Source organism: Olea europaea, chromosome 19 (genome assembly GCF_002742605.1).
Source record: "Olea europaea var. sylvestris chromosome 19, O_europaea_v1, whole genome shotgun sequence".
Lineage (NCBI taxonomy): Eukaryota > Viridiplantae > Streptophyta > Magnoliopsida > Lamiales > Oleaceae > Olea > Olea europaea.
Window position 1 is genome coordinate 6,240,149 of NC_036255.1, and position 13,858 is coordinate 6,254,006.

A 13,858-nucleotide genomic window follows, 5' to 3' on the forward strand; every position below is an offset into this window, starting at 1 on the left:
CACCGATATTCCTCAATGTTTTGCCCTTATAGATTATAAAATTAGGTCAAGAAATGCATCCAATTTGAGTTCCAATAAAGTTTGTATCATATAAGGAAAGTTGGCCCATGCCTACTACGGTACAGCCGCTTTTCTATGAACGGGAATGTGAAATTGGTCTCAAGAACCAAAAAAGGCCCTCCCACACTCAAGAGCATGTGCAATATGAAAACAGCTAAGTGGGCATTTAGTATATTGTTGTTAAAAATAGAAAGATTATTTAGAATTATGTTTTCTTTTAGTGTAGGATTATTTACCTTAGTCATTGATTGTGTAATTTTTCCTTTTACGTTATTTCCTTTTCCAATTATTTGTAACCCTATAAATAGGACTTTCTCTACATTGTAATAATCATAAAACCATCAATAATAAAATTTCTATTATTATTCTTAACATGGTATCAGAGCAGGTTTAACTTGGTTTTGGGTTAAACTTGCAAATTTTCATTCTCTGGCAAGTGGCAAATTTTTGTTTTTATTTTGTTACAATTTTTTTTGTTCTTGTCATGAGAAAATCATGGATTAGGTTGCAAGATTTTTCATCCTCCAGTTCTCGTGGCTTTTTGTGCCTTCGAATCCCGTGCAAAGTGGGTGTTAAGAGGTCTCACTGAAAAATTTGACAAAGAATTGTAGCCAATTCCTCCTTCCGCTTCTGCCACATGAATGAAGGTGCCATTGAATGAAGCAAAGATGTGGGCCACACCAAACACTAGTCCACCATCAATAGTGGCAGCCCACTATATTCTCCTAGAAGCTGCATATTGCCGAGCACGCCTGAATCCGCCATTGCCTGTTAACTATTTTGGGAATTGTTTGGTTATTATTTCCCTAATTCTTCTCTTTTAATATTTTAATTTTTAAAATTGTTTAAAACCAAAAAAAAAAGTTTTTTTTTTACTTTTTCTTGTGAAAACAAAAATTGGAAAGGTCGGTATCTTAAATTTTACCGGCTCTCCCCTTGCCTCTTAAATAAACTAGAGGCTTTGAAAACAAAATTTTTGGAGGATCGGTACCTCGAATTTTACGGGCTCCTCCCGTGCCCCTTAAACAAACTAGGGGTTTTCTACCTCTTAAACAAATTAGAGGTTTTTAAAAACAAAAATTTGGAGGGTTGGTACCCTGAATTTTATCGGCTCTCTCGTGCCCCTTAAACAAACTAAGGGTTTTCTATCTCTTAAACAAATTAGAGGTTTTAAAAACAAAATTTTGGAGGGTCGCTACCTTAAATTTTACCGGCACTCCCCCTGCCTCTTAAACAATCTAGAGGTTTTTTCTTCTGTTTAAAAAAAATTTAAAAAAATGAAAATTTGATTGGATTGAAGAGTTGATTGATCAAACTCAATATTAAGATTTGATTGGTCAAACTCAATATTCTACACCATATTGAGTTTGAGGGGAAGGTGTTAAAGATAGAAAGATTATTTAGAATTATATTTTCTTTTAGTGTAGGATTATTTACCTTAGTCATTGATTATGTAATTTTTCCTTTTACATTATTTCCTTTTCCAATTATTTGTAACCCTATAGTAGGGCTCTCTCTACATTGTAATATTAACAAGACCATCAATAATAAAATTCCTTTTATTATTCTTAACAGATATAAAGAAGAGGTTTCTGCTCCAAAATATGTTGAATACTTAATGGGGTGGATTGAAACTCAGCTTGACGATGAGTCAATATTTCCACAGAACTTAGGTATGTGGAACTGCACTATCTTTTTAACATTATGTTCTTGATCAACACATTATATCTGTATTAACGATTTATTCTGACACAGGTTCTCCATTCCCTCCCAACTTTCACAATGTCGTTAAAATCATATCCAAGAGAATGTTTCGTGTCTATGCGCATATCCATTGCTCACATTTCCAGAAGATTGTAGCTCTTAAAGAAGAAGCTTATCTGAATACTTGCTTTAAGCATTTCGTTCTCTTCACTTCCGTAAGTTTATCTTCTTCATCGCACTTTTTGTATACCTCCAAACTTAAATTGCTGCAAAAACCAGTCATTTTGAGAAAAATTCTTCATCGGTGTTAGGAGTGAATCTCTGCAGAAAATATTCTCATCTACATAACAGATTTGCAGAATTATAGGAGTGAATTATGTACATAATATCAGCATAGTTAATTTCTTATACATTATGTGCTTGAGATTAGCCATCAATTACTCAAGTTTGTTGTAATCAACTCTATATAATACCAGTAAATGCTTGCTGTTCTGGAGTGCAATGCCAGACGATTTATCTTCTATTTTTAGGTTTTACATGGTATCAGAGCATTAGTTAGGACACTCCTAACTCAGAACGTAAGCTTCCGCACCAAATTTTTTTTTTCAACATGTCTATAGCTTCAAATACATTCACTGAAAATACCAATCCCTCACCTACACTCACCTTTCAAAATATCTCTTCTCAAATACAACATAAGATGGATGGAACCAACTATCTCCAATGGCTTACACAGATTGTTCCACTACTTCGAAGCTACGAACTTATGGGGTTTGTTGATGGTTCACAATCCACTCCTCCTAAAACTCTCCCTGATGATTCTCCCAATCCAGCTTATAGAATCTGGTACAGGAAAGAGCAACATCTTTTGAGTTCAATCCTTTCTTCTTTAACTGTTAATGTTATTTCGACAGTTTATGGTCATAACACCTCCAAGCAAGTTTGGAATGCCCTAGCCTCTCGATATTCTGCACAATCTCGTTCCAGATTGGCTCATCTAAAACGCTAACTACAAACTATCTCTCAAGGGTCACGTTCCTGCAATGACTTTATTGACACTGTCAAATCCATTGCAAATCAACTGGCAGCTGCAGACAAAACATTTGATGAACAAGATCTCATCTCATATATTCTTGCACTTCTGAATCCTTCTTACAACTCATTTGTCACCTCGTTCACTTTGGCTTCTAGAGACAAGAAATTCACTCTGGAAGATTTTGTGGCTGAGCTACTTGGCTGTGAATCTATGATGGATGCTCAAAATTCCTCTCATGTTATCAATGACACACATTTTGCTATGGTTGCTACCAAGGGAAAGGGTATAATGCCAAAATTAAAAACTTTTACCTCAAAAGGCAACAATCTTGGACAGCAAAGGAGATCAATTCCTGCTTCTTCTGGCAACCATCTGCCAACCCCACCAGCACAACAAATGAGTGATGTTTCTCCTCCAATTTTTAAAGAAAAATGCCAGATCTGTGACAAAACAAGTCATAAGGCTCTCGACTGTTACCACGGGTTTGACTATTCTTACCAGGGACGACATCCACCATCTCAGCTGGCTGCCATGGTTTCCGAAAGGAATGTTTAATATGAGAATCAAGTTTGGTTTGCTGATAGTGCAGCCAATGCACAAATTACATCAAATGTTGAGAACTTCTCCAACCAACAGCCCTACCATGGAGTTGAATCTGTCACTATAGGAAATGGCTCAGGTTTGCATATTAAGAATACTGTCTCTACCTCCATATAGATTTGGAAAACAAAATTCCATCTTACTAATGTCTTACATTGCCCTTCAGCATCTTCAAACTTGATTTCTATAAATAAATTCTGTTTAGACAATGATTGTTTTTTTTTAGTTACTGGAAATGATTTTTCTGTGAAAGAGAAAAACACGGACATGATTCTTCTCCACGGAATGGTTGAGAATGGTCTTTATCCACTTGCATTCAATAATACCTCCACAAATAAACTGCAGTGTCATACAGATACTGTAGGAGTCAAAGCATCCTTAAATCGTTGGCATTCTAGATTAGGGCATCCAGCGACATCTGTTTTGCGCAATTTAGTTCATTCACACAATCTTCCTAGTTTAAATTCAGCAAATAAACTTGACTTTTGCAATTCTTGTCAACCAGGCAAAGTAAAACAATTGTCATTTCCTTCTTCAGATCGTCACACAACAAGATGTTTAGAACTAGTTCATTCGAATGTTTGGGTTGCACCAATTAGTTCAATAAGTAGATCTAAATTCTATGTCTTGTTTATTGATGATTTTTCCAGATTTTCATGGTTGTATCCCTTATATCACAAGTCAGACGTTTTTCCTCCATTTGTGAAATTTAAAGTGCTTGTTGAAATTCTTTTCTCTACTTCTATCAAACAATTTCAATATGACAATGGTGGTGAATTTCTATCTAGTCAATTTAAAGATTTATTCACAAAATGCAGGATCTACCATCGTTTAACATGTCCATATACATCTCAGCAAAATGGTGTTGCTGAGAGAAAACATCGTCATATTCAAGAGATGGGACTTACATTACTTGCTGATTCTGGTTTATCACAAAATTATTGGGTTGATGCCTTCCAAACATAAATTTTCCTAATTAATAGGTTGCCGACTAAAGTTCTGGAACATGAAACATGACACGCCATATTTTAAGCTATTTAATCGACATCCTAACTATCTAGAACTAAAAACTTTTGGCTGTGAATGTTTTCCTCTGTTACGTCCACATCAGCCACATAAACTATCATTCAAAAGCAAAAAATGTATATTTTTGGGGTACTCTAATAACCATCGAGGCTATAGGTGTTTGGATTTCTCCACAGGTAGGGTATACATTTCACGACATGTTGTTTTCAATGAGGAGTCTTTTCCTGCAGGTCAAATTGATCATTCTCAGGTTCCTATGTCGAGCAAAGTCCTGAAGGGTAAGTCTTCTGGTGAAATTCAACCAGTTAGTATGAATAATGTTCCTTGTCTTGCAAATTTATCTACTCCTACAATTGCTACCGACATCTCTCCTAGTCCAACTCAACACCAACCACAAAGTACAGAATAACCTTTCCATGATTTCAGGTCAAATATCTTGCATATTCCCAATGATTTACCACCTGGTTCATCCACACCTGATTCCTTTACTCAAGATAGAATTGATGTACCCTCTCCCGACACACACCCTAATGATCATCCTTCACCGATTCCTATCATAACTTTGGCTAGAGAATTACCTATAGATTCCACATCTCAACCAAATAGCGCTCATCTAGTTGTCACTCGATCTCAGACAAGAAATTCCAAACCAAAATCTTTTCCTGATTTCAAAGTCTTTTACTCCACAAAGCATCCGTTGCAAGTTCTCAGCAGTGTTCTAACAGATTCTGAAACTGAGCCATCTTCCTATAGTCAGGCAACATCTTCTCCACAGTGGCATGCTGCCATGGGAAGAGAATTTGAAGCTTTGATGCAGAATGGTACGTGGTATCTCTGTCCAAAACCTCTTAATCATAATATTGTGCGTAACAAGTGGGTTTATAAAATTAAACGAAACCCCGATGGCAGTATTGAAAGACTCAAAGCATAATTAGTCGCTAAAGGATTTGATCAGAAAAGTTGCATTGATTTCCATGAAACTTTTAGTCCTACAATTAAACCTGCTACTGTCAAATTAGTACTTGCTCTTGCAGTCTCTTTTAACTGGCCAATTCGACAATTAGATGTATCTAATGCTTTCTTGCATGGTACTCTTGAAGAGGAGGTCTACATGGTACAATCAAAAGGATTTGTTGATCCAAATTATCCAGATTATGTTTGCAAATTGCACAAATCTCTTTATGGTCTCAAATAGGCACCACGTCAGTGGTTTCTACGTCTCGGTTAGCAATTACTAGAGTTTGGTTTTCGGGCATCTTCGGTGGATCATTCTCTTTTTATGTTTCATTCTTCTACTCTAACAGTTTTTATCCTTATATATGTTGATGATATCATAATAACTGGATGTCATGAGCGCAGAATATTTTATATTATTGAAAAATTGAAGGATAGTTTCAGCATGAAGGATCTCGGGCCTTTAAACTATTTTTTGGGTATTCAAGCATCTCAGAATACTAATGGTCTTCACTTAAGACAGAAAAAAAATATATCTCTGATTTGCTTCACCGTGCAAAAATGGCAGGTGCTAAGCCACTTAATTCTCCAACAACAAGTGGTACCAAACTATATGCTCACGATGGTGATTTACTCAAAGATCCTACTGAGTATCGTCAAATAGTTGGTAGCCTTCAATATTGCACGTTGACACGCCCTAACATTGCATACATGGTTAATCAATTGTGTCAATTTATGCATAATCCACGCTCAACCCATTGGTTAGCAGTCAAATGTGTGCTTCGGTATCTTAAGGGATCTATTGATTTTGGATTCTATTATACTCTCTCATCTACATCCCTCAATGTCTTTTGTGATTAAGATTGGAAGGGCAATCCGGATGATAGAAAGTCTACAAGTGGTTATGGAGTTTTCTTAGGCAATAACTTGATTTCTTGGTCTGCCAAGAAACAAAATGTAGTTTCTCGATCAAGTACTGAGGCGGAGTATCGCTCTATAGCAATGGCTACTGCTGAACTTTATTGGCTAAGAATGGTGTTTTAAGAGTTGCAAGTAGTGCTACCATCACAACCAGTGTTATGGTGTGATAATATAAGTGCCATAGCTTTAGTTACGAAACCAGTGTTTCATGCTTCTACAAAACATATTGAAGTTGACTATCACTTTATTCGTGAGAAGGTTGTGAATCGTGACATTGCTATAAAGCACAACTCTACTCATGATCAAGTTGCTGATATCTTCACGAAAGGACATTCGGCACCTCATTTCATTTGTCTTCGTTCCAAACTGTTGGTTTGTCTCCTTCCCATCAGTTTGCAAGGGGGTGTTAGGAGTGAATCTTTGCAGAAAATATTCTCATCTACATAACAAATTTGCAAAATTATAGGAGTGAATTATGTACACAATATCAGCATAGTTAGTTTCTTATACATTATGTGCTTGAGCTTAGCCATCAATTGCTCAAGTTTGTTGTAATCAACTCTATATAATACCGGTAAATGCTTGTTGTTCTGGTGTGCAATGCCAGACAATTTATCCTCCATTTTTAAGTTTTACAATCGGGTGGATGCATTTAGGTCATTTTTTGACATGTCAATTAAATCTTGTTGTGGATACAGCTGCACTTGATTCATTGATCTTGCTCTTAGTCAGAGTAGGCTTAACAACCATTATGGGTTAGAAAGAGAACTTTTATGCTATGCGAGATAATATTAATTAATGTCCCATGTTAAAAAGAAGCATAAGATGTGGTTAATATTCTCTTGGTTATGCCTTTTTCTCTACATTTATTATTTAGTTGACTATTTCGTTTAATGTGCTTGTCAACTAGATCATCTTATGCAAGAATGTGGCCTGATAGACAAGAGAGAGCTTGCACCTGTTTCAGAGATTGTTGAGACTATTCTAGAAATCTAGAAGCTCATTCATTCTTTATTTATATATTAGCAAGATTATCTTGGCATCCTTGAGTCCTTAAAAAGTCATCCAATCTCCTCAACCGATTTGAACTAGTTTGAGGGCAATGTGAAATCCAAAAAAAAAAAAAAAAAAAAAAAAAAAAAATTGAACTTTTTGTTGATTACCTGCGTGTAAGTTTTGACGCCTAGTACCTAATGAACCTTTGTCAGTATTGTCATGGATCTATTTTGAAGTGTAATGAAGTTAACTTTTGTTCTTATTCTGTTTTAATGAGTAACTTGAACCATTTTAGCTATACTGTCTTTACTTAATTGATTGAGGCAGGGACGGAGTCAGACGTTCGATATTGTGGGGTCGAAAATTGAAATACAATTTTTTTAAACAACATATCATTAATGAAGATAGATCAGTACACTACTACAACTGTATTATCCAACTAAATTATACAAGTTGAGGTTAAAACATATTGTCCAATCTCATAATATATCAAATTTTCATATCTTCGACTTCCAAACGACATTTATAAGCGATCATTGCTAACAAAATTGTTGTTTTTGACTTCTATCATTTTCAAACTAAAAATATTTGAATATTTTATTCAATTTAATTTAAATATGAAGATAAAACGAGCTAAAAATTGAACTATGCAATAGAGGGAAATAATAGAAAATCTAGACTGTTTGAGAACTTGTGGTCATAATTTTGAAAAACTATGAACATTATGTTGAATCATTCATCTGTGTTAAGCATTCAAACTTTCAGTTTTAGACGAGATAACCAACAATGGGAATGTGGTCGAGAATATTTCTCAAATCTTGAATTCAAATGAATTTAAGAATAAAAACATATAAAATCAAACAAGTATGTTGTTGATTTGTTACCTAGACGGAAGAAAAATCACAAAATTAGCACAAGAAGAGAAAATCCAAAAATTTGAATGGTAGACCACTGTGTCAATTCTTCTATCTATGGTGCTTAGAGCAAACTCAAAATGCATATGAAAAGCCACGTGAAGGAGTGGAGAGAAAATGAACTGGTCACTTGAGATTCGACAAGTGAAAGAACAAAAATGGGCTTGTGCAATTGGACTTGGCAATGAACAATGTTTGGACAATTTACATTTTTAAAATTTTAAAATTTTAAATTTAAAAAAAAAAAAAAAAGAAGAAGAAGAAGAAGAATTGAAATTTTGTGGGGTCAATTGACCCCACGTGGGTCCGTCCATGGCTTGAGGGATACCAAATATCTGTTGAGCTTGCTTCTCTTTGCACGAAATTATAGTATAATAGAAAATATTTATTTTCAACTTTTTTTTTTGTTTTGGTAACATTTATTTAAGTGTCTTCCCTATATCTTTACTTTCTGTTACATAATAATTCAGAAATTTCTAATAGTCAAGTCAAAGAAAGAAGAAAGAGAAAAATAATTAGATGCAGTCCTAAGTAAAACTCGTCATCGCTAAAATAAGGCTGTTGGGTTTTGACACTCAATAATCCGGGCAATAATTTAAAACAGTTGTCGAATTATTTATCGACACCATGAATTTGGCTCAACTCGAAAACGAACTATACTTTTGGATGGCTCGGGTTGGGGTTGGATGGTTCTTTAGTTAGTTGGATCATTTAGTGATTAATATGAAGTTGAATATTAGCCCATTAGTTTAGATTAATTGGTAGCGCAGTTAATGAACATTTGGCCCAGTTGGAGTGACCTAAACTAACCCTACATATACCATATTCTTGCAGTCGTTTTCGTGATGGTAGGCAAGTTTGTGTTGAGAAAGGGAGAGTCGAAAGAGAGAGATGGTCGAAAGGTGAGGGCTAGTCGGCTTGATGGTCGTCGGAGTGAGTCCACCATTGTTGCTTCTTCTTCTTCCCGTTACCACCACCATCCTTCTCCTTTTAAGAGAGTTTGAGCCGTTCAAAGTGAATGAGAGTTCTTAGGTCGTGCCCAGGTAAATCGGTGTTAGTTTGATTATTTTCTGAGCCCAAAGTCAAGAGTTATTGAGGGATTTCTAGGACAAATGGTATTAGAGCTTGTGTTGTTTATAAATCTGTGGTTTTTGGGACTAAAAACAGGTTGGAAGTGGTCAAAAATAGACATGGAAATCAGAGGCAGAAATTGTCCAGTTTTTCAATTTTTACTGGATCTATTTTTTGCATTCTCTGGTAAAACCAAAAAGAGTTTGGAGAAACGGACACCACCGGTAGACTGTGCAGGCGGAGACGTATCTGGAAGGGTGGCGCTTGGCCATCGACGCCAGAAGATGTTGGCAAAGCGCGTACGGGCATGTCTGGGAAATTCCGACGAGGGTGTCTTCAGACAGAATATTACCGAAGATGAGATGGACCCCGCTGTATTGTCGGATTTCAGTTTCGATCAATACATTGAAAGTTGGACGATTTTGTCCTTGGACGTTCGGGTGCTGGATGTCCTTTTTGTGTTGTTGCGGTTGCCAGAAACTTTGGGATGGAGAGTGATATTCCTAAAGTGATGAATTCGCATGTCTCGATATTTATGGACCTTCAGATGTGGTCCGCTAGGATTGTGTTATTTACCTTTTATTATTGCAGTTAAAATTATTGTTATGGTAATTATTTATTTTTCGCATTATAAGTCATAGCGTGGGGTAACATTAGGTTTGGGGTTACCGTGAAGGGGTAACCATTGCCTGTTGCTAGAACTAGAAATTACACGTTAATTATTTTCCTTAAAGTCTTTGTGAATTTGTTACCAATTTTTCTACACCGTTAGAATTGTATGTGACCTTAGGAAAGTTTATTTGACTATTCTATGTGAATTATGTTAATACGTTGCTTGTGGTCATTATTTAATATTGATGGCATGTATAGGCCTAAGGCAAGTGAATAAATAAAATATGTTTTAACTGTGGTAAAATTTGGATATAGTTGAAAGAGACTGTCCTGAAAGATAATAAAAGGAAAGATGAGGATAAAGACGAGGCGAATGTGGCTGTAGTGTCAGGTGGAAAGTGAGAGAGACACTTTTATCACTTCTGTAAGATGGAGATCCATTATCCACGTAAATTGGAAGAAGTGACATGGTGATAGAGAATTATCCCAAAAAGTTAGGATCTATTGTGACTTACTAGTTAGACATGAATTGAGTGATCATCTAGTGAGCATGGTGGGCGATGAGAAGAGATATCTATTTTTGAGATGGGAATAACACGAAGTGGGATAGGATAGGTGTGGTGAAATCTTTTCGGGGTCATTTTTCATTTGTTGCATATGTGTTTGACCGTGTGTTCATTAACTTGGTGTTAATATGTGGTTCTGGGTAGGGATGTCAAACGGGCCGAACGGCTCGTCGGCTCGACTGCTAAGCTCGTTAAAACCTGGCTCTTGGGCAGCTCGGGCTCGTCAAATGACAAGCTCGAGCTCAAGAGCTCTCATCAAAAAATCTCAATTTTTTTTAAAAAAAATGTCCAAAACGTACAATTTACCAAAAAATTAAAAAAATCACGAGCTCATGAGCCGCTCGTGAGCTAGGCTTGGCCCGCGAGCTTGTGGCTCGTGAGCTCGTGAGCTCGTGGCTCGTGAGCTCATGAGCTCGTGGGTCGAGCCGAGCTCGCCCCCGAGCAACGAGCTGAGCTCGAGGTTGGCTCGTCTTCCACGAGCCACGAGCCCGAGCCGAATCGACTCGGCTCAGCCCATTGCCATCACTAGTTCTATGTGAACGTGATTTTGAAAAAATCTGTGTGTTATCCTATATAATATTTTCATCGCATGATTATATGTTCACTGTGAATACTTATTTCTACTTGGGTGTTCTTGACCTTAGCCCTGGTGAGTACATGGAGCAGGTATGGTACGTGTTTCAGGTTCGAAACACAAGGTAAGGTCTGTGATACCAATTTTATTGGATTATCTTGATTGTGCAAGTATAAACTTTGTGTTTTGTTTGCTTGCAGATTATTGGACATCAAGGTAGAGATTGTCGGATTTTGATACCCAATAATACAGATGATGATTTAAACTAGTTATCGGATTATTTATCGACACCATGGACTTAGCTCGACTCGGAAACAAACTATACTTTTAGATGGCTCGGGTTGGGGTTGAATGGTTAGTTGGACCATTTAATGATTAATATGAAGTTGGATATTAGCCCATTAGTTTAGGTTAATTGATAGCCCACGTTGTGAACCTTTGGCCCAATTGGAGTGACCTAAACTAACCTTATATATGCCATCTTCTTATAGCCGTTTTCGTGATGGTAGGTGTGTGTGTTGAGAGAGAGAAGAGCTGAGAAAGAGAAAGAGATGGAGGAAAGGTGAGGGGACAGCCAGCTTGGTGGTTGTTGGAGTGAGTCCACCATTGTTGCTTCTTCTTCTTCCCATTACCACCATCATCCCTTCTCCTTTTGAGAGAGTTTGAGCAATCCAAAGTGAAAGAGAGTTCTTGGGTCGAGCCGAGGTAAACCAATGTTCGTTTGATTGTTTTCTGAGCTCGAAATCAAGGCTTATTGAGGGATTTTTGCGACAAAGGCTAATCCATATGTATTGAGTATGTATCTCAAATCCATGACAAGACTACATAGAACTTAAGATTATGGCTATTTTCAATTTGTTACATCTTTCATGCAGGTTGTGGCTAGCAAATTTTGCCACCCTAACCCCCATACGCAGGAAGAATCCTGTATAAGAAAGAATTGTTCTTCTCTTCCATGTCGCCATACTGTGGCCATAGCAAAGGATCACTCTTTTCCTCGTTTCAGTAAGAGGGCTAGAGGTGAAATGGTCCGTTGGTCTTTCATGAATATCCGTAGCCAGGATACACTAGAATTCTAGTAACTGATTTTCAAACACGTAAACTATTTCCAATTTTAGGCAGCTTATCATTGATAAAAATTAGTGTTTTGAATTATCTCGAAAAGGTAAATGATCAAAGGTTTTCAGGTTCAACCAGTTTGGATTGGAAATTAAAAATAATTGACACGTCCCGTCTCGAATCACCCTAATGGACTAAAAACGTGACGTGCGCCGATGATAGATACTGACTAGATGTCAGATTCACCACCAAGACTGACTATGATTTACCACAAAATATGCGCCAAAATAAAATATTTATGAAAACTATAATGCAATGGGGCCCAAATTAATATATATACACACTTAGCTCAATGAACATAAATAATTTAAAATGGTCATGTGGCGATAACTCCTAAATCAATAGGCTCTTCAAAGCTCCCCATACTAGATTGCTTCCTGGTAAGAAAAACGCGAAAAAATATATGAGTTGATAATTCAGTGAATGGAGAAGTTTGAAAATAATTATACCTTTTTATTTAAACATTTTTCTCATACATAGACATTAAGTTCATATCGTTTAGTAATTCACATGATAGCCTCATAAAATTTATAGCCAAAAGAATGAGACATTCTCATAACTCTATAAATATCATCTCATATCCACGATATAGTCATCAGCTAATATCTATACCATCATCTCATCTCATCACATCACATCACATGTGATCCACCAAAAATGTACCCTCTAACTAAAATCTGTAATCCGCCCCTCGGGCTAAGCACTTTCGTCACGGGCTTTGGCCCTCAACGTGCCGAATTGCTCCACATATAGTTCCTCGAACCACATTTTCTAAACGAACTAGAGCCAACCCGAATTGATCTTGCCTTGGTGGTGAAATGATAGACACGCGAGACTCAAAATCTCGTGCTAAAGAGCGTTGAGGTTCGAGTCCCACCACGGCTCCTCTCTTCTCAAGAACCCATACATCCCTTATCAGGAATTGAACCTACGAATTCGCCAATTATGAGTTGGCCACTTTAACCATTCAGCCATGGATGCTTCGTAGCAAAAGCACGAAAAATTGAGCGTTTCTTATCACAACCTTTTTTTGTAGCAAAAGTATTTACCGGTTCTTCAGGGAAATATGTTGGGGATCCTATCAACTTGTTCCGACCTACGATAATAAACCAATTGCCATTTAGCTAATAAGCCCATGGATATTGAGGTTCCACAAGCGGTACTTCCTGATACTGTATTTGAAGCAATTGTTCGATCATCCTCGATCGACCCCTCAGTGTAGTATAGAACATGACCAATGCCCCTCTGTGAGCTAAAAGAAGTATATAATCACGGGTACTTTTCTGATCGATCTCAATATCACATATGTCTCACATTCCAACTCACAAATAATTCATATCCAAACTTTAAATTCCGCATATACCATAGTGAAAGAATCTTTCCATATTAATTATGTAATTAAACAAATAATTCGCATAATCACACGTAATGTAATAGTATAAGTACCTTATTACTATTTGAAAATATATAAGTTTTTCCATTCACAGATATATGGATAAACATCTGGTTAAAGTGAAAAGACTTCCCAAGCTCTCACGTCACTACCTGAAATAATGATAAAATTACTCAAATTAAAACACGACAATTAAATTAATGTAAATCTACCGTGCAATTCTTCAACTCCTATATTTATTCTTGTATCTCTATTTCCCTAACTTATTTTCTTTTTGATTATTGGCAACCAATCAACTCCATTAAAGTAGTT

The 13,858-nt window shown here is 36.6% G+C and overlaps 1 protein-coding gene across 1 annotated transcript; it reads left to right on the plus strand.

Moving 5' to 3' along the window:
* The first annotated feature begins 701 nt into the window (after positions 1 to 701).
* LOC111368264 (MOB kinase activator-like 1A) lies at positions 702 to 7,297 on the plus strand. The gene is made up of 5 exons (XM_022989504.1): positions 702 to 849; positions 966 to 1,047; positions 1,636 to 1,733; positions 1,816 to 1,983; positions 7,212 to 7,297. Exons 1-5 carry the CDS (start codon positions 702 to 704, stop codon positions 7,295 to 7,297), a joined length of 582 nt encoding a protein of 193 aa, XP_022845272.1.
* Positions 7,298 to 13,858: the final 6,561 nt, after the last annotated feature.